Raw genomic sequence first — 26,939 nt, 5'->3', positions numbered from 1 at the left:
TTTCTTATTGATAGGATCATGGATCGAGTTCGTAGTGGTAGAAATGTCAACCCCCAACTCGATGAGGAAGAGCTCGACCCAGATGTTCGCAAATCTCTTCATAGATCTTAGGCTGGACCTTTCAAAGGTGAAGGGGAGCACTTGGGAGAAATAGTAGAGAAGTGGATCGAAGCTATGGAGGAGTACTTTGATGTCACAACGTTACAATGAAAAGAGTAAGGTGGCTCTTGCCAGGCTAAAGATTGTAGAAACAACTAGAGTAGCGTGGAGGAACCACTGTGAAACAAATCGCTTGGATTGGAACACCCCGACGTGGGATGATCTCAAAGCATACCTCAAAAAGAGATTCTGTTCTCTAGACTTCTTGGGGAGAAATATGAATGAGTTCCTGGAGCTGACCGAGGGAAGCCGAACTATGGAGGAATAGCACCAGGCATTCGCTCTCCTCCTCAAATACTCACCACCACCGCTGGATGAAGAACAGATGATGGCTAGGTTCATTCGGGGAATGAACGAACCCTTGGATAACTTGGTGAAAAATGCTAAGCCAGTTTCTATGTGTGGGATCCCACTACCCCCTCTGCGCATCGGGGATTCCCGGTAGCTGGCAGTGGTGGCAGCAGCTCCCTCATGTGCGGGGCAGGGTGTCCCACTTGAGGCCTCACCCTCAAATGTCCGGGCACGAGACTAAGCTGGTGCTCATTCTCCGAAAATTGAAACCAGAAAATTTTCCATGCCCAGAAAATGGGCACGATTCCACCATTTTGAATTTCTTAACCAATTTTTCTAAGGAGGTCAAGATACTGAACTAACCTTCAGCTGGAATCTGGGATCTTGGTCCTTGACTTCCTTGTCCTGAAAACCTTGATCCAAAAGGAGCTGGGCATTCCATGCTACGATGACCTTTTCCTCGGAACACAATCCCCTAGAACTCAACTTAAGAATTTCCACCCTTGAACAAAGGAATTAGATGCTTCGTCCAGAGTGGCCAAAAACCCCAAAAAGGACTTTTGAATCACTTAAATCGGACACCTGGAGAGGAAAAAACGACCAAAAGAAGGGGAGAAGAGGCTTATGCAATTTGGCACGCATAGAGGGTCAAGATAAAAGGTGGGCCCCCTTAAAGTTTATGGTGGCTCGTGGAATTTAATTGTTTACAAGGTTATGTGGGTGAAATATAATTGTTGATTAGTAGTTATGATTTGAATCTAGAATATATTGAAGTTTGTATTTTATGTTCAATAATGTTCCTTCTCATTTAAGATATGTTATTTGTTAATTTTTGTGTTATATAAATTTATAAAAGCTAATTTGGGATTAATAGTTATGTTTAATGATGTTTGCTTTCCTATTCTGACCATCTTATTATTCTAAATGTAATTTAGGGATAGGATATTTATTCTTAACTGTCAGCTGGTTGAGACCTGTGTAACCCACACAGAGTCTTAATGTTCCACGTTCCATCCTTCTTTTTCTGAAAGTGAACGGGCGCTCTCCAAGGTGAAACACTGGGTCTTACAAACCCTTATTCTAGCAGCTATCTAAGCTGTTCCTTGAGTTTGATGGCTTCAAGAACTGGCATTTTGTACGTGCGCTCGGCTACTGGTTGAGCTCCGGGGGGCAATTCTATCACATGATCTACTTCCCGAATTAGAGGCATCTCTATTAGCTCTGCTGGGAATAAATCATGATATTCACTTAACCATTCAGGTTCTTTAGCTTTTAACTTTGTGTCTATCGGATTCATTTTGACAACGTAAATGAGCTGCTTCTTTCTAAGTCCTTTTAGTAACTTAGAAGCTTTTACTAATTGCAGACTTGGGGATGCTGAAATTTCGGTTCCTTGAATTTTGTTTCTGTGAAGGTCACCGAAAGAAATGGTTCTATTATGATAGTGAATGTCAGCTTGACTTTTGTGGAGCCAATCCATTCCAAGGATCCCCTTGAAAACTCCCAAAGGTAAGACTCTGAACTCGCAGTCAGTTATATTACCATCTAGATTGAACTGAATACGATCTGTCTCATGGTGAGTGAAAAGAATCTTCCCACTAGCCAATTCAGCTTGCATAGGTTTCCTTGATTTCTGTTCTAAGACTAGCTTACACAAGCATCCTGGAGAAATAAATGAATGAGTACCGCCTCAATCAATCAAAAGCTTAAAAGGCTTACCTTGATACTCAGTTGGAGTATGGATGACAGAGAATTGACGATTTGGCCCTTGGTTTTCAATTGTTGCATAAATCTATCCTCTTTCCTCTTCCACTACTTCTGCTATTGTGACTGCTCTGGCTGTGCTGTTGCAGATTGGGGTGAAACTCTCTCTCTTTGGTTAACCCAGTTCTGGGAAGGAGTTTTGAGACTACTCTGAACAGAGGCAGATGGCTCAGCTGGAGTTATCTTAGGATTGCCTTGATTTTGGTGAGACAGACTCATACGAAGGGGTTGGTCTTTACACTCTCGGGAAGGAGTTTTGAGACTACTCTGAACAGAGGCAGATGGCTCAGCTGGAGTTATCTTAGGATTGCCTTGATTTTGGTGAGACAGACTCATACGAAGGGGTTGGTCTTTACACTCTCGGTCCTTGACTTCCCTGTCCCCTTGACATGGTAGGAGTCGGGAAGTCTTTCAACTGGTGATCAGAACCCTGACATCCAAAACACCGGTTCTCACTTCTGAGCTCATCCCTCTGAATCCTTGAAATAGGTGGGGCTCCTTCAAGGAAGGGTCTTCCTTCACTTCTAAATCTCCCAGTATCCTGATTCTGATTTGGGCCTTGCTGTCTCTTTGGGGGGGAAAGTTTGAAGTACTTCTTCCTGGGGTTTGGAATGGTGTAGGATTTTGCAGGACCTTAACACAACAAAGGCTTTGGCAAAGTCCTTTGCCATTCTGACAGCTTCGGCCATTGAGACAGGTTTGGCATTCTTCACTAATGTGTCCAGTGGCTCGTTCATTCCTCGAATGAATCTGGCCACCATCAGCTACTCTTCATCCAATTGTGGGGAATATTTGAGGAGAAGGGCAAAGGCATGATGGTACTCTTCAATTGTTCGGCTATTCTGCTTTAGTTCTAAGAACTCATTCATTTTGGTTTCAAGGAAGCCCAGGAGGAGAGAACCTTTTCCTGAGGTATGCTTTAAGATCTGACCAGGTTTGGGTATTTCTATCGAGACGGTTTGTCTCGCAATGGTTCCTCCATGAAACCCTGGCCGTTTCCACAATCTTTAATCTGGCGAGAGCCATCTTGCTTCTCTCGTTATAGCCAGTTACATCAAAGTATTCTTCCATTGCCTCAATCCACTTTTCCACTACTTCACCTGACTGCTCCCCTTCACCCTTGAAGGGACCAGGTTGGGATCTGTGCAGGGATTTACGAACATCCAAATCTAACTCTTCCTCATTGGTTAGAGGATCCGGTTGCCATGCACGGGCCACGCGTCGCCTCGTGATTCTGATAAAACGAGATTTTTGTCAACTTAACTTTGACAACAGATTTATGATTATTTAATTTTTGTGATTTATTCTTTAAACAGATAAATATTTCATTATACTTCTTGAAACAAGATTTACTCTGATAATTTTACTAACCATATTCACAATCATGAAAACAATTTGGAATTTTTTTGCAAAACATCATTTATTATCAAAAGTTTGAGATATATACATAGAGCATCAGGGCTCCAAAGCCACTGCCTCAATCGCATATGCATAAAGAAGCAAAACTGCGAAGGAGACATGCCATGATAAACACGATTCATCACTGAAAGAGGTGTTGTAATTCTACTTCTAGGGATAAAGCGGCTAAGAAGCCTAAAAACTGGGCAAGAAGTTCTAAAATTCCTAGGTGAATGATTAAAGAGTTGTACATAATGAACAACCCCTAAAGAGTTGTACATAATGAACAACCCCTAAAGATCATGGCTAAGGAAATATTTTTTCTGAGTCTCTAATGCTCATTGGTATTGATATTAATACATCTTCCTCTAGAGAACCACATATACCGACATCGCTCTATAGGATCAGGGAAGTATAGATCCTCAAAGTGACGGCAATCCTCACTCTACTTACATGGGTTGTAGCAGAGTTGACGAGATGTTCGAAGGCAAAGGCGATTATATCCTGACTCTAGGAAAGTACAGGAATGCTAGAAAGATTTGGGGTATCCATCTAAAAATCCAATTCAATTTTTGAGTTTTCAATTTATGAATTCATTTCAAACATAATCTTAGCAAGTGAAAACATTTTTTTTTGCAGAGTTACTTTAGAATTTTAGGCAGTTTCTACTACTGATTCATAAGTTTACAACAGCGCTCTGATACCAACTGTGAGATCCCATTGCCCCCTCCGCGCACTGGATTCCCGATTTTGCTGGCAGCAGAAGCAGCTCCCTCTTGCGCGGGGCAAGGTTTCCCACTTAGGGCCTCACCCTCGAATGTCTGGGCATGAGACTAATTTGGTGGTCATTCCGAAACCAAAACTGGGAAAATTTTCCTTGCTCGAAAAACGGGGACGATTCCACCTTTTTGAATTTATTAACGAATTTTCTAACGGGGTCAAGAGACTAAACTAACCTTTATCTGAATAAACCCGATAGAAGGAAAACTTACAGACTTAACTTGAAGAAATCAATGCATTTTTCTAATTGAATCAGGCACATCCATTGATCTATTCATTTGAGAAGTCTTCACGCTTTTATTTAACTACTCGAGTTCTAAGCGTATTCTTATTAAACAATTTTACTATTAAAACTCTACTGATTCCAACCCATCCGGCCCATGGGTTAAAAGCCACTGCCCAACCATTGGAATTGGTAGAACCAGACAAGTACTCACCCACCCATAATTGAATGCTTTTCTTAACTTTAGCTTTAGAAAATAGATACACACACACTCCTCTTTAAAACTTGAACTTATAAAATGATCCATTGAACAAGCAGTTATGGTTACAGATATCGTAACTCAAAATTTCCATCCAGTTCCATGTTTCTCAAAAAGAGGTATCACTCTGGACTCTCCGTTGACACCAGCTCATCAGCAAAACGAGATCCAGCTGGTCAGCCAACGAGATCCAGTAACAGATTACAATAATTTTTTTCATCATCATACATATATATCTTCCTCGACATACGCATGGGTGTCCTAAGCACCGCGAGCCCGTGCATCACCTGGTCAAAAACCTCCAGGATCCTCCTTAGGTGTCAAAGCACTTCACTCAGGGACCGCTTCGTCGGCCCTCGCCCATGGTATCGGAAGCACACCATTTTTCACCATACCGAGGCTGGTCAAGACCTGGGCAGGTTTTTGCTGCGTGAGCCCTCCTTTGAACACTCCCCGCCAGCTGTTGTAACCAAACTTCCCTTAGAAAAACACATATACTAAATGCTCCCTCTACCATTCTGGTGGCGTAAGACAGTCCTTTAAGAAAACAGGGTTTCTATACAAGTTTTCAATTTTGATCTTCTTTTGAATACAATGAGTATATCTTAAATCTGTATCCAAGACTTCTGGATCGCAGGTCTCAATTTCAAACAAAATTCCTCGAATTCTGTAACCTTGATCCTCAGATCAAAATCAAAAGGGTCTCAACTTAGTTTCAGATTCGGTGGGTGTCTTGAGTGTATTTTTTTTCAGAACTAGTCACAGCATCTTTCCTGAAACTGATGAAGGAGTTTGGTCTTGGTCATAGCCTGATTCAGGATTTGAGTCTGGTAAAGTTCTTCCTGAACTTTCTCGAAAGGGGTCTTATTTCAATTACTATTTTTCTGAATTTCATTCATTGAATATTTACTTAACTGATTTCTAAACTAATCACAAATTCCTATGAAGAATAATTTAATCATTTATATGAAATTTCAACTTTGATAGTTTTTTTTTAGTTTTGTTTTTTTTCATTACCATCCGAGTGAATATGAAACGTTTAAAATTTTTCTCTCACAAAGTATTTACTTATTCATTTATCAATTATTCATGGAAATTAAACATAGAATTAAAGAGAACCCTAATTTTGATATAAACATCATTTATGCATCAATTTATGCATAAAATCAATTTTGATGAAAGTAACATTTTTATGATAAAAAAATTCTTTTATGCATAAAATTTAATTTTGATGAAAGTATCACTTTTAAAAAAAAAATAATTTGTGCATAACTTTATGCATAAAAATCAATATTGATGAAAGTAACACTTTTATAATAAAAAAATTCTTTTATGCATCACTTTATGCATAAAAATCAATATTGATGAAAGTAACACGTTTATAATAAAAAAAATTCTTTTATGCATCACTTTATGCATAAAAATCAATATTGGTGAAAGTAACACTTTTATAATAAAAAAATTTCATTTGTGCATCACTTTATGCATAAAAATAAATATTGGTGAAAGTAACACTTTTATAATTAAAAAAATTCTTTTATTGGTGAAAGTAACACTTTTATAATTAAAAAATTCTTTTAAGCATCACTTTATGCATAAATATCAATATTGGTGAAAGTAACACTTTTATAATAATTGTTTTTTTGTGCATCACTTTATGCATAAAAATCAATGTTGATGAAAGTAACACTTTTATAATTAAAAAAATTCTTTTATGCATCACTTTATGCATAAAAATCAATATTGGTGAAAGTAACACTTTTATATTTAAAAATTTACTTTTGTGCATCACTTTATGCATAAAAATCAATATTAGTGAAAGTAACACTTTTATAATTTAAAAAATTTCTTTTATGCGTCTTTCCATGCATAGAAATTAAATCTAATGAAAATAACACTTCTATAATAAAAATATTTCCCATATGAATGTTTCTATGCATAGAATTTAAATCCAATAAAAATAACACTTTTATAATAAAAATATTTTCCATATGCATCTTTCTATGCATAGAATGAAAATAACACTTTTAGAATACACAAACGGAGGGGATTACTCTTTTTGAATAACATAAAGATATAACTTCTTTCCACAAAATTTAAGAAAGTTTTGCCATAACCTCCTTTGTATGGCTGACCACTTCTTAATTTTTTACATTCTAAATCTACTTAGAATTTACCCCAAGATGAATTTAGCACTCTAATCTAATCCATTCTCATTTTCTTAAGAGTAAACAATACAAAAAGTTTAACTCTATTTATTTGATTACACATCTTGGATAAAGAGAAAACCATAGAATAGAATTAAAAAAAAGTAGAATTTCTAAGTTCTTACATGGAGTTTTGTGAGCTTTCCTTTGGCTTGAGGGATTGAGGGTTCTACTCTTGCTTGGATCAAGAGTGGCCACCAATTGTTTATAGAGGAAATAGTCAAAAACAGGTGAATTATCAATGAATTCAATGTTTTTGGCTCTGGGAAGGAATAGAGTAGCAGTGCATAAAACACTATTATGCTTCTACAAAGGGGAGAGGCTTCTATTATGCTTCTAAAAAGGGGGAGGCTTCTATTTAAAGGAAAAAATGAGCCCCTGACCAAGCAAACTGATTCTAGAATTTTCCAGATCAGTTTGGTCAATTTTTGACCATTTTTGGGTCAGTTTAGTTCACTTTTTGGATCCAGTTTTGAAATAGGAGAGAGAAGAGATGAAATATCTAATTTTATTGATTTGAAATTGAAAGAAAATTATGAGAAAAAGGCACCTACTTTAGGAGGGGGAATCCCTATCCTGAGGTGTCAAAAATTAGTTTTTTAACTATTTTCCTTGGTCCTTAGTCCACTCTTCATCTTATGTGAGAATATTAACTCATTTTTTGGAGAGTTTTTCTTTTATTTTTCAATTTATCTCCTTGCTACATTTGGATTAATCTTATTGGTCCATAGGAACCTTAATCTAAAATTTTCAGAAAATCTCGACCCTTAGGCTAAGGCCTTTTGAACAGTCTATAATTTATTTCTAATGCACCCAGGGATTTAATATTCACGTGATCACAAGATTTTTTGTGATAATAACATATGTGAACAAGTTATTCACATGTTCTCATGTTACCGTTCACAAAATAACAGGTCACTTGCCATTTGGGAACCCCTTAAAAGCTTGGCTACACATGGGAATAAGCTATTCACATGTTCTCATGTTACCATCTTCACATAATAGCAGGTTAGTGGCCACCTAAGAAGGTTTTTTATGCCCGACAAAGATAAATTTTTTAGGCCCTTGTGAAAGATTTGTGAATATAACATGTGATCACAAGATTTTTTGTGTTATTAACATATGTTATTAACATGTTCACATGTTTTCATTTACGTCAGTGAAATCCCTGAATTATGTACCTTCTGAAATTATTTTTGAGCTTCTGTTTCGGGGGATTTTATTTTAATAAGAGATATTTTTCCATCCAAAAATATCTAAAAACTGAATAATCTCTCTCTAGAACATTTTCTCTCTCTAAGCCAATAGGTAGAAACAAGATCTTTTATTATTCTGAAGAGGGGATTGATTACAGGGGAAGATACTGGACATCTTGAGGGCTGGGGAGGAATCTTACAAACCGAGAAGTGAGGGGGTGGGGAGGCACATACGGATAGGAGAGGAGAGGCAAGGGGGACAAGAAGGGTGGGGAAGAGGGAGGAACACACAGAGCACGACGATAGGCGGGAGCGCAACTTCAAGTTTCCCTCTATTGCATACCTATTAAGGACTTGTGTAACGATATCATTAGCTATAGAATGGCTAGAATCATCTCATTAAATCTTGAAGTGCTTATGGTTCACATTAGCACTCATTATTAGAAGAAAATCTATGTTGTATAATGAAGCAACAACTTTAGATTAGGTTTAGGACCTTGGTCATGGACTCAAGTATAAAAGGGGGGGTGGGGTCCGTCAACTACTATTGTATCTTTTGATACTTTTTATCATCTGAATCTTGGAATGGACATTGGAGCCTAGAGCTACCATACCTTGGCTTATGGAAGGCTATTTCCATCCTTTGGTGAAAGGTAAAATAAATTAGGCATTGTGTATGATTTCTTGCTAATTGCATATTAATCTACATAATGATTTGTCCCAAATCTCAGCTTATGGTCATTGCATTTCAATTTGTATCAGATCTCTTGGCTTAGATCTTTGTTTAGGGAGTGACTAGATGATTAATTATTTTTAAATTATTCTTAATTTAGTTTTTAGAATGTATTTTCTTGATCATGATTAGTGTTAATAATTTTTAGATTATTATTAATCTAATTTTTAGAATGTATTTTCTTTATCATGATTAGTGATAATCATTTTTAGATTAATGTTAATCTAATTTTTCAAAATGCATTTTCTTGATCATGATTAGTTATAATCATTTTTGGATTATTATTAATCTAGTTTTTCATAATGCATTTTCTTGATCATGATTAGTAATAATCATTCTCACTGCTCAGATTAGAAATCTCCATAGTTTTCAAGATGCATTTTCTTGATTTTTTTGCATTTCTTGATGTTCTTGAAAATCTTCTTGATTTTTTTGAATTTTGTAGAAATTTTGCATGGATTAGAGTCTCTTTTCATCAAATCTTCACACAAACCCTAGTTTCCTACTATCATTTGCAAGATCCTTTGAGTTATTTGCATTCTTGGAGACATTCTTGGTTGCAGTGCAATTTTTGGTAAAAGATTCATCAAGAAAGGTGTATATTATCAAAAATATTGGAGATAGATTACAAATATTACAAATTTGGGTGTAATTTTCAACAACAATCAATAAATTGAAGATCTATTACATTGTTATCACATTTTTCTTACAGATTTGAGTGCATAATATTACTCTACGGAGTTTTTAGATTATTGTGTAGAGTTTTTAGGCTGCTGTGCAGAGATTTTGGCTCCTCTGCAGAGCTTTGGGAGCAGTTCACAATTTTCAAAGGTTGTTGTGCATAATGTTTTAAAGATGTTTTGTGAAACAATGCAAAGTATTGAAGATTGTGCAGTTTTGTCAAGAAAATGCAAAGACACAGTGCATAAATCAAATCGTGAGAAGAATGGACAACAGTGAGTGTTCCTTAACAATCTCTTAATCTTTATCTTGCCTCTACTATTATCTTACAAGAAATCAATGCTTTGCAAAAAAAAAAAGTTTTCCAAGAAAGATTGTAAAGGACAAAAACCTCTACTATAGACAAAATCTTGCAAAAAAATTTATGGTTTATTACAAATCTTTATGCTTAGAATCTGCAATATTGTGAATCTTGCAAGGTTTATGTAAAATGCATAACAATTTGATGCTTAAGAGCTATTTATACAATTTTGTGCCAAAAATTAAGCAAACAATGCAAGATTAGTACTTATGATAAGTGATTATTCTTGGTGAATTTAGCAAAGGTTTATGTGAAATGTAAGGCTGTTTGATGCATGCAAGATAATTTCCATGTATGCTGTAATGAAGGGGCCTTGGCTTTTGAACATAAGGAAAGCCTATGGGCATGGATATGGCCAGCAGCCAAGTATGGGGGCCCAACATTAATAAGTGTAAAAAGGTTGGCAAGTATATAAGTGAACAAATTGTAATTAGGGGCATCTAGATCATTTCTCTAATCAAAATCATACTTTTGGGAGCTCCAAGCTTCCAGGGCTATGATGGTACTCCCCTTGAGAGCATGTGGTACTCCATTATGAGTACATTCTCTTTCTCTCTCTCCCCATCATTATAGTGGTATCATAGCTTTGTCTTTGATCCATTTCCATCTTAGATCTAAGGAAATTTGGCAGTTTCTTGGAATTCTTGATTTTCTTGATCTTTCTTTATTTTCTTGATTTTCTTGATCTTTCTTTATTTTCTTGATTTTCTTTATCTTTCTTTATTTTCTTGAAAATTTTCTTCATTTTGTTGATTTCTTGATCAAGAAATGGAGCATGATGATTGTGGGATGCTAGAAAATTTCCTTGAACTTTGATTTGTTCTAACTTTTTGGGGCTATGGGTCACTGTGGATCAAAATTTGGGTAGCCGCTCCAAAATTTGAATGGCATGACCAAATTTGGGGGAAATTTGTTGCTAATCATGATTAATTTTCTTAATCAAAACTTTTATGATTTTATCTTCTCCTCCTCATGTTGATTCTCAGAGAACTAGGGTTTCAATCCATCTTGAACTGGGCATTCACCTAGAGTTTCCATGATTTTTATCCTAATCAATACGAAGGAGTTATCAATGGTTACTTGAAAGTCGTGATTGAAATTTTTTTTTTGCACTGTTGGAGTTTGTTGATGGCCGCCTGTTCATGCTTCATTGAAGACCAATGTAACTTGCTTAAGCTTAGACTAAGCTTAAGCAAGCCCTTTCGAGTGCACCATCCATAGTTTAATAGTGCAGATTCACAAAACAATTGGGTTGGTTTGGCCATCCATCTTCCTTGTGCACAACTGTACCATGAGTCTATGCTTAAGGTTACTATTGACCCACGTTCAAGGTCTCCATTTATCCATAGGCGAGAGTCGATAGTAGTTCATTACCTAGTTTGTGAATGGCATCCAACTTTCTTTCATTTCGATTTGCATACAATAAGGCTGCGTTTTAAGTGCTTTGAATGCCATTACTTTACTTTCTTGCATACCACATACAATGATGGTATTCATTGCCTTTAGTTGGAGGCTTTTGCTTGGTTAATTTGTCTACCATTAAAGTGATTTTGGGGATGCGTAAGTATGGTACAATTGAGGTTCTATAAATTTTCTTAATATCCTCATGTGCTTTTGTTTGGCATTATGCAAGAATTGCATCTTATGTTGCCATTGATCCATTGAAGCTTCTAGCTACCATTTGGATGATTATCTTGCTCTCATTAATGATGGCTATGGAGTGATGGCAAAGGGCTGAAGTGTTATCCATAAAAACAATGAATGGTGGTTTCATATTAGTGCCAAAACTTGTCCTAAAGCAAGCACATACATGCATGTGCCTACATGAGCCAATGCTTGCCTACATGAGCATTAGGAAAATTCTGGACTCAAAAGAGGGCTGTTTCAACAATAATATAATAATAGACACATAGATTGAGTGACATGTAATCTACGAACGAGATTCACCGGCAGGGATTTAATATTCACGTGATCACAAGATTTTTTGTGATAATAACACATGTGAACAAGTTATTCACATGTTCTCATGTTACCGTTCACAAAATAACAGGTCACTTGCCATTTGGGAACCCCTTAAAAGCTTGGCTACACATGGGAATAAGATATTTACATGTTCTCATGTTACCATCTTCACATAATAGCAGGTCAGTGGGCCACCTAAGAAGATTTTTTATGCCCGACAAAGATAATTTTTTTAGGCCCTTGTGAAAGCTTTGTGAATATAACATGTGATCACAAGATTTTTTGTGTTATTAATATATGTTATTAACATGTTCACATGTTCTCGTTTACGTCAGTGAAATCCCTGTTCACCGGTGGTGGGACCTCTGTACAAACCCACCCAAAACATGGAGAAACTCTTATCTTCATGAAATATTAAAAAAAACCATCACCTTGTCTTAAAATATTTAAAACCGTTTTTTTGTCAAAAACTAACACAATAAAAGAATGTTTTCCACATTCCTGTGTTAGACGTGGAGCACTAAAAAATTCTTTCCACCACCCCTAGAACTAATGAAGCTTGAATGCTTGCAATAGATAGATACACATTCTCCTGGTTATTCCCTCAACTTGGTTCCACTTTTGAATCTCGAAACATCTTTGGCGCCCAAAAGAACACACCGTCCCTCGTTTCTTCTTTCCTCCTTGATCCACAAAAGCGGTTAGCCCAGTCATCCACTTTCTGCTACTTCTTCTTTCTCATACGTCTGTTAATCTATCATGGCACCCGAAAGTGGACTGAAACGAGCAAGGAGCAGTATCTCATCTGTTGTGTTGTATAACATAAAAGACGAGAACGAAGAATGGATTTCCCAAGTATACAGGAAGTACTCTTGGGTCACTATGCAGCCAGGAAAACAAGGCCACTACCGAGTGAAGGGAAAGGCATCTGAAGACTTGGCCAAACATTGGAAAGAAACGATCCTTGACTTTAAGATGGCACCAGGAGGGAAAACTGTCAAAGAAGTGTTGATCCAGCATGTATTCATGTAAAAAGAGATCAACGTGGGACCATTGGAAGGACTTCCAAGACACAGACCACATTGTAAGTGCTTGTGTTTTGTATTTCAATGTTGCAAATAAGGTGATTGATATACATTTTTTTGCCTTGCACAGATTTGTACCCATCCAATCTTCAGAAGTGGGAGCCTGCACAATGCTTGACGGGATTCTTGAATGTCGTACATGGTGAGGTGGGGGAACTTCAATATGAAGGTCGTGCACCAAGTGATCTCGCAAGAAGTAGAACATATTTCTATGACTCATTTTATACCTTGCCCACTCAATCGAGTCGACATGGAAAGTTGGAACGTATTCCGTTGCCCGCACACTTGATAGTCCTGAGTGGCCATTGCTTGACACAGAAGTGATAGAGTCATACAGGACCAAAATGTTTAATGATATTAAATGTGCTATGAAGCCTAGCATTGGTGCAAGAAATGTGCACTTAAGTTTGTTTGTTCCAATTGCATGCTTTGTTTATTTTCTGATTGTAAACAATTGAGAAAAACTAGAACAACTTTTGTGTGCAAAGATGTAGATGAAGCCTGGCTTGATCATTTGTTTGACAAAGGTTGGAGAGTGAAATCATCAAAGGGAGATGATTTGATTGAATGTCGATTGAACACCTCCGACATTGCATTTCGGTGAGTGTTATAACATTATAATGTATTTTTGTGAAACAGTTACAACGCTTATTTGATTATACTCAGAAAATTATCCTAATGATATTTTGGAATCAGATACTATATTGCCAGGCAACATCTGTGCATGTCATTTACTTATAGAAGGTGGCGATGGATCAACAACAACTGGGAAAGCATGGACCAAGATACAAGAGATGGCAGCCACTCTTGCTTGATAGATATAGTTATGATTCGACAGGGTCACCCATCTTTGACATTGGAAGTGGAAGAGAATTGGACTCTCGAATATGTTAGGAAGGAATTAGAAGTAGCTATTCAGAATCCTCCAGATCAATTTTGCTTCAAGCTTGATGGTCGAAAGCTAAGTAAAAGAAGAGAGCATCAGATCATTTGTAAAGATGTTGCAGCCCCACATGAATTGGAGGCACTAGAAGATATATGATGTGACCATGTATACGGTGACAATGTATTTTCCATATGCAATAAACTTATCTATTCAGAACATTGCTTTTGTAATGCTTTATTGTTTAAAACAATGTAATGAAGGCAAGAATTCCCCAATTGAATTTTTATGTACACAAAAAAGGCTTAAAGTAAGAAAGCAAGCAGTGAAGGAACACAGTAGCAAATTTGATCCTCTGATTTTCAAATGAAAAGTGTATTTACAATTGATGTTCTCTCTCCAATACATGTATAGCTGCATATTTACAAACGTACATTTGTTGGAAGAAGGAAAAAACTATTTATTACTGGAACCCATAGGTATCGGCTTCAGGATGGAGCCATGGCTCTTCTCCCAAGTATGGAGCCCATGTAAGAGGCTCAGGGGGGCCTATCCCCCCTCGTGGATTGGGCGGGATGAAGTCCACTGGCCTGTCTGGAGGCATAACTTCAGCGACCTCGATCAATTTCGCAATCGTTTCCTCCCTAAACGTTTGGACGTCTAGGTCCACGTAGCGAGACATTGATGGAAACTGCCATCACAATTCATCAAGGCATAAATAAGATCAACATGACAATATATAAGAAGATAAACAAGAGCACGCATGCGTATGGGAGCTGAAAATGCTTACATCCTCTGAAGGGAGCTGAAAAATGCTTCGTAGCAGCAACATTGCATTAAGTGCAACCCTCCACCCATAGCTGTAGCCATCTTCTTGTTTGGGGACACTAACCCTTCGGATGGTCGATCGATCCAGGGTGTCGATGTCCATGCTGAGGCTCTCGTAAGCTGCCATTAGTTTCCTGACTCCACTGTAAACAGAGACCAATCATTATCCTGATCAATCCGAACTTCTAACTCAAACAATAATATGTATCTTAATGATTTTTACTTACAGCAAAACATTTCCATGGACACCAGATGTCGAATTTGCAAGGTAAATGACATTTTCTTGCACGTCGACTAGTAGAAGACTCCAATGGGAACTGCACAATAGATTTCTATTAGTTTCAATCCAAAGGAAGCACTATATAACTCGTGTACAGTGATTCCTATAAACATCATGCAAGAGAGAGAGAGAGAGAGACAAACTCACTTTTCATGATATGCCAAAAAAAATACTCGGGCATCGTCCAGCTGGACCTCCCGAAACCAGTTCAGCACATTGAGGTACGGAACTGACTCTACTAGCAACATTGTTGAGACCAGTGAATCAATCTGGAACACTCGTTGCATCCTCGGGCAATAGCGAAATAACAAAACTTCACAAGGAAACATATCAAGAGTGAGGCATCAACTTTAAGAGCCAAGAATGAAAAATTGTGGGAGGACAGAGAAAAGAGTATACCTTAAAACACATCTGAGCACTTTGTCGTTGACTTCAGTTTTGGGATCAAACAAAATGTTGATTTCTTCAGCATGAATCAGGAAATAACATCTATGCCCTCTAATATTAAAGGGTACATAGAACTCCGGCAACAAAAATTGCAGCGCCTCCCGATTCATGGCGTGGAGTGTGCGAACATTTTCCCTTTTTGTTTGCAATGCAAGCATTGCAGCTGGATGTTCCCTTTGAGTGCTTGTCATTAAATTTGCCCGAGTCTGATGTTCATGATCTGGACCTCCCTCGGTCACCTCTTCAATTCTCACTTTTTGTACAGGAGGGACATCCACCAAAATTTGTAACATTCGTTCATCAGTAAACGTAACTGGTCTAAGTAACTTATCGTATCTGAAACGAAGGGCTACTAGGCTGAAAAAATCTTTGTTCATTACTGTCACCCTGTGTGCGTGGGCAGCAAGAACGTAACTATCCAACAAAAATTTGATCATCCAATCTTCTGTGGCCTCCTGCAAGCAAAACAAGGCCGATGCCTTCCACCTAAACAAAATTCCATTCTGCTCACAAATTCTCCTGGCAAGCCTCTGGAAAGGCAATCTGGGAATAGTAGCTGTCGGGTGCTTCATAAACTTTTTGATTTCTCGCAGGGCTGTCGAATGCTCTGCAAAACGCCTTAGTCTAGGCTGTGTTTTGGACAATCGGGAAGGACTGCTTGATTTTCTGGATCTTGAGGCTTTCAGAACGCCCATCTTCTTCCCAGTAGATGAGGGAGCTGCATTGTCAATGGGTCTAGCTGTATGCCTTACACGAGCCATCGGAAAACGCAAGAAAAAGCAGAAAACTTTGCTATTCAGTAGTACATGATTAACAATTCACCATAAAGCGAGAGAGGGTGGCCAAGAAAGCAATATGCACTTCCTCGCGTTATGGTGAATCCATTCACCATAACGCGAGATGAAGGCCCACAGAAACACAATAATCCTTCTCGCATTATGGTGAATTCATTGACACCAATAAGAGGCGGATTATCGTGCATCCTTTGAGCTTCGATCTTGCATTATAGTGATTTGATTCACTATAACGCGAGACTAAGAGCCAGTCAAAGCAAAACAATCCTCCTCGCGTTATAGTGAATCGATCTACTACAACGGGAGGAGGGTTCTCCCGAATCTCTTACCATTCCATCTTGCATTTTGGTGATTCGATTCACCATAACACATAGAGCAGTATTGAGATTCTAATGACTCGTCGTTTGCTTTACGGTGAATCGAATCACCATGACAGAGGGCAAACAGTCGAAGAGAAAACAGTGGCAGAGGGCAAACAGTCGAAGGAAAAACAAAACAATCAAGTATTATACAAGAAACTCACAAAACAATCAAGTAATACACTTTCATCACATTCTATGAGTGGGAATGGATGGAGACTGTTGTGTAGGAGGTGAATTAATTGACACCAATAAGAGGTGTATTATCGTGAATCCTTTGCCCCTTGGTCTTGTGTTATGGTGAATCGATTCACCATAACGCGAGTCTAAGGGCCAGTCAAAGCAAAACAATCCTCCTCGCGTTATAGTGAATCGATTTTCTACAACGGGAGGAGGATTATCGCGAATCTCTTACGTTTGCCTTCTGCCATGGTGATTCGATTCACCATAAGACATGGAGCTTATTGAGATTCTAATGGCCCGTCGTGTGCTTTAAGGTGAATCGAATCACCACGGCAGAAGGCAAACAGTCGAAGAAAAAACAATGGCACAGGGCAAACAGTCGAAGAAAAAACAAAACAAACAAGCAATATACAAGAAACTTACAAAACAATCAAGTAGTATACAAAAACTTACATTTCTTGCGTGCGAATGGATGGAGACTGTCGTGCAGGAGGTGGAAAATTGGTTCAGTACTGTGGCGCTAGTCGGAAGTCACCTGGAGGCAAGCAGGAGGACGGACAAGGTAAAATCGATAAGAGGACGAAAAGGTGGCGTGATTAACGGCTTTGATTAGTCTTTAGAGCGAACACACGTGCTGGCGGGCTGCTAAGGCGACTAGGCGGTGCTGACATGTCGCATAGCATTAAAAAGGGCTTTGATTAAACTTTATAGCTTGTACACGTGCTAGGTACACGGCAGGCTACCACGTGGCATTCATGGAATGGTGGGTGAAAACGCGGCGCTGACGTGTCGCGTAGCATTAAAAACGGATTTTCTAGGATACTCATCTCATTTATTGCCTCTCTTGGAGTTCGTATTCTCATTTATCTCCCCACCAACGGCCTTCATCTCCATCAACGACTGATTATCTCCTCCAACCCTCCTTCATCAATCATCCTCCTGTATCCAACGTCAAAGACAAACCTCCAACCTCCTTCATCTCCATCTCCTGCGACGATTGTATACAATTTGTTTTCCTGGTATTTTTATCTCTTTTGTGCTTCCTTCTTCTTTTGTTATTTCGTTGTTTTGGTTTCAGTCGTGGAGAACTTCTTGCTTTGTCTTTTCATCGCGTTAAGGTGAATTGAAAACCTATGACTCCTCGCCTTATGGTGAATTGACTGCGAAGAAGAGTATTTTAATTCGTTTGACACCTCCTCTCTCAGTATGGGTACTGGAGAACTATCTTTATTTGTAATTCACCATAACGTAAGAGGCGTTGCCAAAGGATGATAAAGTCGTCATGTTGCGGCGAATCAATTCACCATAACGCGAGCGAAGGTCCCATAGGAAGCACAATATTCCTCCTCGCATTATGGTGAATCGATTCACCATAACGCGAGAAGAGGTCCTTGACTTAGCTGCAATTTTATTTGCGTTAGGGAAAATAGATTCACTACAACGCGAGGAGGAATACCTGGATTCCTCTGGCATCTCCTCTCGCGTTATGTTGAATCCATTCACACCACACAGAGATTTGTTGTTTAAGATCGACTGTCTCTTGATTCATTGCTTGAACTAATATTTTCCATGTCTTATCTACACCCTTGAATTCAGCCATGGCGCAAGTTCAAGTCGAGTTTGATGTGGACGAAGAGATTAAAGAAACACCTGCAACTCTATTTCCTCTACAAATGTCGACATCATGATTTGCACCCTGCAATTTCGTTGATGTTCAATTGCGATTTTTCTCTGGAGGATACATTTTCTAGCCATCATGGATACTTCGAAGAGGCAAAGCAAGAGTTTGACGAGCTCACAAATGAAGAACCAATGATGATTGATGGGAAAAATCACATTCATTTTAATCTCAAGGTGTCGCCGGAGAAGAAGCAGAGGTTAAACAGGGATTGGCACAAGGTGCCATGTGATAAGAAGAGAGCTTTGCTATGCCCTTTTCACAAAAGAAAATGCCGCTTGATGGAATACTCTTATGCCTTCTTATGCTTCTTGCACATGAACGTGCAATTAACAGATGAAGAATGTACAGAGCCGCATGCAACAAATGAAAGTGAAGACACGATTTCTCGTCAGGCTAGTCCCACCGTTGAGGATGTTGCTGAAGAGGAGGACACTCCTCATGTGATTGAGGAGTTCAATGTTGAAGAAGAGAGGAAGCTCAGTTCGGCGGTTGATATTGAGACAGTTAGAGAACAAAACAGTGATATAGGTCAGCTTGTGATTGGATCAGATGACTCCTCCCCCATTCCAATGCCATTACTCCCCTCCTACCAAGTAGGAGATTTAGAGTATATATTGCTCACAGACATACAACATGTATTTAACTTAAGGGAGGACCATTGCATAGCTTTCATAGCCCAAAATCTGGAGGTCGATGACAATTTTGTAGATGATGATGGGATAGACAAGTACTTACTAGTGGATAGCCATGTGAAAGACAGAGTTCCTATCTGCTGCAGCAACACTAAAGATGATCTATGCTGATGCCCTTAGATATGAAGGAAAAGATGCCACAGAGGAAGAGCTACAAGAAGCAAGGGACAGACTGAATATCACCAACATGGGAGGGTTTAGGGATGTGCCAAATAAGTCAGCGGAAACCGTTCCTAGTTCGAGCACTAATTTATGGCAAGACGCCTTGCTTGAAGCAGATGAGAACCAAGAGGTTAGTTTTTTTTTGTTGTGGATTTGGCTTTATCAACTTTGTCCTGAAATGTTTGGTGATGTTGTTTTTGGCTAATGCTCCTTTATTTTTTCAATTGGAAATATATGAAGACACATTCCTCAAATGTGCTTCAGGCAAGCGTATGGCGGGATTGGGCCACGATTCGACACTAGGAACATATATACATCGCCTAAAATTCCCTCAAATTGTGATATTTCACGCTAGCTTCTCCAAGGACAATGCCAGTTTTCCTCTAATGGCGATAAAGACTCTATCCAGGTATTTAGGTGGCTATCACTTAAGGCTGAATGCAAACAAGGCAATACTTTTGGAGCGGCAAACAGCTGTTCGAATTTTTGGAGAGGGACCTGGAGTATATTCGTTAAGATGTAAATATTATTTAACATATGCTGCTTACGAGTTGGCATGTGGAATCACAGATCCTAATCTGTTGAGTGATTACGGGAAGAATCATCTTCTTAGAACAGCAAGGCCAAAGGTCCCTGTTGTGCCATTGATAGAGGATGAAGAAGATGATGCAGAAATGTCATCAAAAAAGGCTCGGCTGGGGGAAGTCTCTGCTCCAGATTAACAAATTTAGATTGTTCCAGTTGCTAAGAAGTTTCATCATATTTCTCAATACTCTTCTTGTTTACCATTACAAACTATGAAATGTATATATATTGGAAACTTTTATATGGGACATAGATGAAAGCTCTTGTTCTTTTAAAATCTTTCACAGTTACATCATTGTCTTACAATATATATTTCAATGATCAATTTTCTTCCACACTCTGCCCTGTCTTTGTCGTTGTCTTAGCCATTCAGCATGATTCTGCTTTCCCTGTGAGGAGACATATATTGAACGTCTCCGTTCAGCCTGAACCTTTCTTATTGCACATGACACAGCTGATTCAGCATGTTTGATCTTCACACGAGCCCTCACTTGAATCCGCCTATACCACCACTGACATATTTGCTTCATGGGATTACTTTTCTTTATTCCTCCTCCATGTTGAGTGGCCCTTTGATAGGCACAACGTGCTTGCCAATGAGATCTTTCCATGCCTTGGGTAGACCAAATCCCAAGGCTTTCAAACTCTTCCGCAAAAAAGGTTCCATGTGCATGCAAAATGTGCTACAAATGCTCAACAACAACAAGACATTTAGTATCGTACAATATTTTTTGAACAACACAAAAAACTCAAAGCTGTAGGTTTTCAAGTAATAACCATGTATTGTGTCAAGTTTGTCGCACCCCATGCCTTTTCATAGCTAGTGTAGAACTCTGTCACAACTGCCTCAAATTTCTCAACATCCCCATCTTCAAACCTTGCTTTTTGCAACAAAGGTGCTAGGCGATCAAGTGCCAACCACGCTTTGGCCTTTGCCACCCTTGCTTGTCCTGAAGAGCCTCGATCAGGTACAGCTGCATGAACCTTCCTCCACACCTCAAAATCTGTACCCAGATGACCTCTCTGGGGGTATGATTAGATAAGAACTTTCTGGCTTTTGCACCTCCAAAACATGGTTTGCTAGGAACATTTCCGGTCTTCCCTGATCTTCTCAAGTCCTTCTCAATCTTCACTTGACTACAATGTAAACCTGCATCTGAAAGCACTTTCTCTATTTTTTTAATAGTTCTTTCACTCTCTACTGCTGGTTTCATATTCCATGAAAATTCGATGTACATGTAGACTAGTTTCTCAATTATTCTAACCAGCGCATGCAAAACACAAATATGAACTCTGATCAAAGGGATAGGAAGAATTGGATCCCAATTAGGATCCACTCCTGGAGCATCACGATTTGGGGGTTCACGCCTATTACTGATTGCATTTAGGCATTTCCATTCTCTCTCTTTTCCTCCTTTGGAGACACCTCGGTCGGTCATACAATACAGGCAAGGATACTTGGCCATTGCTCCTTGGGAAATACCAAACATGCATTTCAAGGTTTTAAGATCTGTAGCCAGGTGCCATTCAACCTCATATTCACCATATCCTTCTACATGAAGGAAGCTCAGTCTGGTTGAAGTACCACTTCAGAATTTCATGGGTCTCTGTTGGAACCTGTTAACAACAACTGTTAGATTGTCTACAACATCATAACAAGAGGATAGCAACATAATATTCTTTTTTTTAAAATGGATAGCACGTCACCTCAAATGCAGCCAGCCACCAAATCTCATTTTCAGATTGTACACTAAAGTGCTTCTCATCAGCATTACTGATACTTGCATCCAAAGCTCTATTCATTAAAGTAATGCTAACCCTTTCCAGCTTCTGTCCTTTGATCACCTCACTCTCATCAAGTTTCAAAACAAATTTCAGCCTTCCATTGCACTCATGTACACTGATGTCATAAAATTTCACCATAGCCATTTGTAATTTTCGAACATCCATGATGAAATTGTTGAACTCTGTAAGCTCTATAATTTTCTGTTCCCCGCTCTTTTTAGTCGCTGTCAATGTGCTAGACACGTGACAAGGCTCTCCAACAAGTTCGACCATTCCCAAGTTGAGAATATTTCGAGCTTTGTTCACGTGAAATGGTTTTGGAATGGGAATTATTGTTTTTTTTCCAAGCTTACAATTGAAACCCTCTTTAACTTTATTAAACAACATCCTGTAAGACTTTGTGCTTATACCAGCCATGTCACATATACCTTGTGCATCTGCAGGCGTGAATGCTTCACTCACCTCCTGCAAGGATTGCTTTGCTATGTCTGATCGAAGTCTTGCAAACTTAGGATGCTGTATTGCTGACTCCACGATGTCTTTTGTCAGAACTTTGCCAAATATATCAGAACCTTGCTCTTTTGGATCCATAACATATGTGACCATCCTGAAGCAACAACGATAGCTATTTCAGTCCACCATTCATCTAACTATACCACCCCCACACCCAATCCCCCATCTCCAAAAAAGGAACTAAATATGAAAATGAAAGTGAGTGCTCAAAGAAATTTAAGCTCAAAGAAATTATAGATCCCAATACCTGCAAGCTTTTACACGACGCTTCCATTGGCCACCTCCAACATTGAGTTCTTCCAATGGTTTGATCTGTCTCTTGCATAATCGAGCACCCAATGGTGTGTCTTTCAAATATTGCAATTTTCTATTGAACTTTTCAAGTTGTTCTCGAAGGTGTGCATTCTCACTCTCCAATGTGAAATTGTTGATTTCTCGAACTACCAAAATTTCATTCTTTTCCTTAATAGTGTCCTACATCTTACAAATAGTCTGCTGCAAATGATCAAACTCTTTTTGTAACCCAGCACAAACTTTTGCTTTGTCCTCGTTTGAAGCTTGCAAAGCTGTTGTGATCGATGCGAAGTAAAAATTCGCACCTTCAAGCATTTTTATCCTGGCATCTCTATCACTCAAATGTCTTTCAAAGATACTTTGACATTGGCCAAACAGTCTTTTGCAATACCCAAGCAATCCATTTTCACCCTCACACACAAACTTGAAGAAACTTGTCAACCCAAAGAATGATGGAGATTGAGAGGAGGTTGGATCTGGTGGGTAAATACTACCATCCAACCATAGGTCCATATTTTTCTTTCCTTCATTTCGAAGCTCAGTAATGCGGGCTTCGCATGCTGGCCTAAACCAATTTCTCTTACAGCAGGGAGCATAATCGGGTTCTACTTGGAAGTGGATGTCCACCTTTTTCCTCTTTTGTTGCACAGGTTCCATTGCATTGTTCTGTGCTTTAACAACACCAAAAAGCATCATGAACTCACACTTTAACCAAAAAAAACCAAAGATATTACACTTATCTCCCGTGAAGAAGATTGCTTCATTAAAACCAAAAGACAACATCACTAAATAATACCTCCTTGTCCATCAAACAAACTTGTTGGTATCCTGGATGAACCAAAATGTACAGAGTACTTGTAAGCACAACCCTCACTTGAAAAAGGTAAGAAATGGGATTGTTATTCATGCACAAGCAGGTATGGCGCATGAAGAACAAATACTTTTCCATCCTTTTTCAAAACTTGCCGCCTTGAGAAGAAGAGAAAATCAAAAACCTCCCGCTCAAAAAAATTCGGATTTGGAGTGGTTGTGGTTGTGCAGTCGGGAAGACAATGAGGGAGACAATGCAAGATGATGGGTTGCAGGGACGAAGTTCGGTTCAAGTTTGGTTAGCAAAGTTGGCTTCGTTACATTCAAAAGTGTAATGAAGAAAGAGAGTGGTGTCTTTTTTCAATAAAATAAGGCACCATAGTGGGAATAAAAAACTATACTCAAGATGCATTGTTTTGAATTAAAAAACACCCTACATGTCAGTTAATGGAATAAAGAACTCAAAAATGATGCACGTACCCTCCAATATTATATGTGGATTTATTGGCTTGCTTTGTCCACATCACCATCCCAAGGGATCTCTTACCAGGCCCCTTTTTGAGTCCAAATTTTCCCTAATGGCCAATGCTTGCATTGATTTTGGGAGCCCTTACTTGAAGCTAATCCTTGCAAATCATATGCCTTGTGATTCACATGGTGTTGGATGCTTTTTTGATGTGATTTGGTGTATCGGAGCTACTTTGGATGATTGAAGGAAAGCATGAGTACATGCTCGTTGTAGTGGATAATATGAAAATAGCATGGGTCATGCTAAACACATTGTAAGTGCTCCTACCTTCTCTTTTGAAGTTACATCCACATACACCTCACTTGTACTCTCACTTTAATTCCTAGCATCTAGTATGCTTGTGAGGGTACCTCGGGCATTGGAGGAGAGACCCGGGGGGAGCATGGCATGAACTCTCCTTATCGTGAGCGCTTTTGGAAAAGTGACAAGGAGGGGGACTAGGTACATTGGATATGAAGACTTGGCCCCAACTTGTGCCTAGATTCGAACTAGGTACGATGGTGGGAAGGCCTGGCCGAGAGATTGGCAACCATAAAGTGCTCCTTCGACACACAACTCGACTACATTGCAAGCATGCCGAGGCTATGGAAGCCAATTGTTACTTGATTGAGCATGCCATGGACACTTGGTAATGATCAAATTATAAGAGTTGCATGGGAAAGTGTATGCTTTTGGTGGTTATTACTTGGGACATTATGTCATGATTGGACATTGGGCAAATGCTAGTGGATTACGATTGAGATTTGGTCCGTATTGTGGGGAGAGTATGGCTAAATTTTTATGCTTTTCCTGCACTCTCTGTAGTAGTGAATAAAAAAGTGTAGTTCAGTCCCAAACCTTTTAAAATCTCTGAAGGGCATTGGGAAGCCTTAAAAGGGCATCTCAAGGAAAATCGAACAAGCCATCATGTGGTTGATTTGAAAACCATTCCAGGGTCCAAAGGGGCTAGTTTGGTCAAACTGAAAACCCTACTGTAGTCCTAAACAGGGTGGACTGAATTCAAGGTGTTTACATAGCTTAAGAGTACTACCTAAGAGATTACAAATGAGCCAACAAGCTTCCAATTCTGTTACCCTTTGGGTGGTCAACCTCACATAGTTGACTTTAAGCTAAAAGAGTAAATACAGAGGTATAGGGGTGCTCAAAGTGCTGATTCATGGTGATAGGAGTTTTCCTCTCATCAAGACAAACACCAAAAACTAAAGAACTCCCAATTTGGTTTCCATTTGCTATACTAACCACTTGGTAGCATTGGAAATCGTGGAAGGCCATCGAAAGCTCAAACACAATTGCCCGTAAAGAGAACCAACTTCAAGATGATGCCAATGAGGTGGTTTGTGATGACATGGTACATGTGGGTGATACTCCATTGGGTGAGGATCCAAAGGGTACAAATGGTCAAGATGATGCCAATAAGGTGGTTTGTGATGACATGGTACATGTGGGTGATTCTCCATTGGGTGAGGATCCAAATGGTCAAAATGTGGCATCACATTCCATTGTTGAACATGGGAAAAACTTAAGGACAATGCAACAAGAAAGGGTACCTCTACATGACATTAATGGGCAAATAGTGAATGAAGGATTACCGGTGCACACTAGTGGTGACATGATCAAATCTCATTGGGGAAAATCACTTTGGATATGTTAAGGATTGCTCTCACCAATATGCAACCAAGGATGGACATAGAGATGCCCAAAAGGAGCTGCTCTACATTAGTAGTGAGATTATGCGTCAAGGCATGCATCAAGGCAATGAGAATGCCAAGTTGATATATCAAATGGTGGACAAGATGGATGAAAGGTTTGAAACTCTTAAAGACCTGATTTTAGGTGTACAAAGGGGTGTGGAAAGGCTTGACATGCACCAAATCCACATGGGAATCTTGGTGCTATGCAAAGAAAGTCAAATATACGTTCAAGAGACCATTAAAGTGGGCATGTTTTGGGTTCTAGGCTTGGAAAGAAGCCCATAGTTTTGTATCCCATGGAGTGCTCTTCAAGGGGTGTGTACAATGTGAGTGGGAAATGGGATATACTACACACTACCCATGGACGTTCTACATTAGAGTCACCAAGGGATCAAAGATAGGTGGAAATGTACTTTGCATTGTATCCCCGTGAAGAGGAAAACAAAGTACAATTTTTTGTGTTGCATATGGAAGATTATGCCCATTCATGGTGGCGGTTTACTCAACATGAGGGTATGCATTTTGACACTTGGGAGGCATTCAAGGATGCCATGTTTCAAAACTTCACTCTCCACTGGAACGAGCTCAATTGGTGGGACAATGGTATGATTTGGAGCAAAAGGGAAGTTCCATCAACAAGGAGTATAGTAACCAATTTAGGAAGCTTTCCATGTTTGTTGGGGGAATGAATGAGTACAACAAGATAGTGAAATACATACATGGATTGCAATCATCACTTGGAGTTGATGTGAAGGCTCAAAGACAAACTTTTCAAGATGCCATGTATTATGCAGAGGTCTTTGAATCTAGGTATAAGGTGGATGTTCCAAATAGATGGAATTCGGGATTAACTAAGTTATCTACTTTCAGCTCAAATGTAGTAAAATGGCCAACTTCTACCTCTTCAACACCTTATGTACTTCGTGCAAGCTTCACTCCAACTTCTACTCCCATACAACGATATCCTAGTGTGTATGGATAGCAAGGAATGTGAAATGGAGTGGTTCTATGCCCAAACCTCGTCTCAAAAGTGATGCTAAATCCTCTTCCCTTCTTCAAGGCAAAGTGATTTGAGCAATTGTCACAAGATGAGATGGATGAGAAGAGGAAGAAAGGAGTTTGCTTCCTTTGCAACAATGAGAAATGGAGTTCTGAGCATAAAAAGATTTGCAAGGCAAAGGAGGTCAGAGCTAACCTGATCTTTGAGGTGGTTAAAGATGAAGAGGCATCATTGGATTATATGGGATGAGGCTGAATTTTAAGATTGTGCAAATGATGTGATAGAAGAGCCTACTCTTGTCCCTTCTCAAGAGTTTCCATTTGA

At 39.0% G+C, this 26,939-nt stretch overlaps 1 protein-coding gene across 1 annotated transcript; it reads right to left on the bottom strand.

The window, feature by feature from the left end:
- Positions 1 to 1,409: 1,409 nt before the first annotated feature.
- Positions 1,410 to 15,121, bottom strand: LOC147621201 (uncharacterized). The gene is made up of 3 exons (XM_086823762.1): positions 14,773 to 15,121; positions 14,509 to 14,673; positions 1,410 to 1,424 (listed from the first exon to the last, which is right to left on the bottom strand). Exons 1-3 carry the CDS (start codon positions 14,935 to 14,937, stop codon positions 1,410 to 1,412), a joined length of 345 nt encoding a protein of 114 aa, XP_086679888.1. The 5' UTR covers positions 14,938 to 15,121.
- Between the last annotated feature and the right edge of the window lie 11,818 nt (positions 15,122 to 26,939).

The sequence above is a fragment of the Cibotium barometz genome, chromosome 30 (assembly GCF_041138505.1).
Source record: "Cibotium barometz isolate CiBa-2024 chromosome 30, ASM4113850v1, whole genome shotgun sequence".
Taxonomy (NCBI): domain Eukaryota; kingdom Viridiplantae; phylum Streptophyta; class Polypodiopsida; order Cyatheales; family Cibotiaceae; genus Cibotium; species Cibotium barometz.
This window is presented reverse-complemented; position numbering and strand designations above follow the sequence as displayed.

What these genes read in the sequence shown, in the direction of transcription:
- LOC147621201 (XM_086823762.1), bottom strand. Translation starts at nt 14,937, where the DNA reads ATGGCAGCTTACGAGAGCCTCAGCATGGACATCGACACCCTGGATCGA. An exon ending in TTCAGCTCCCTTCAGAGGAT is followed by an intron (nt 14,674 to 14,772) that starts GTAAGCATTTTC and finishes TTGTGATGGCAG; the next exon opens with TTTCCATCAATGTCTCGCTA.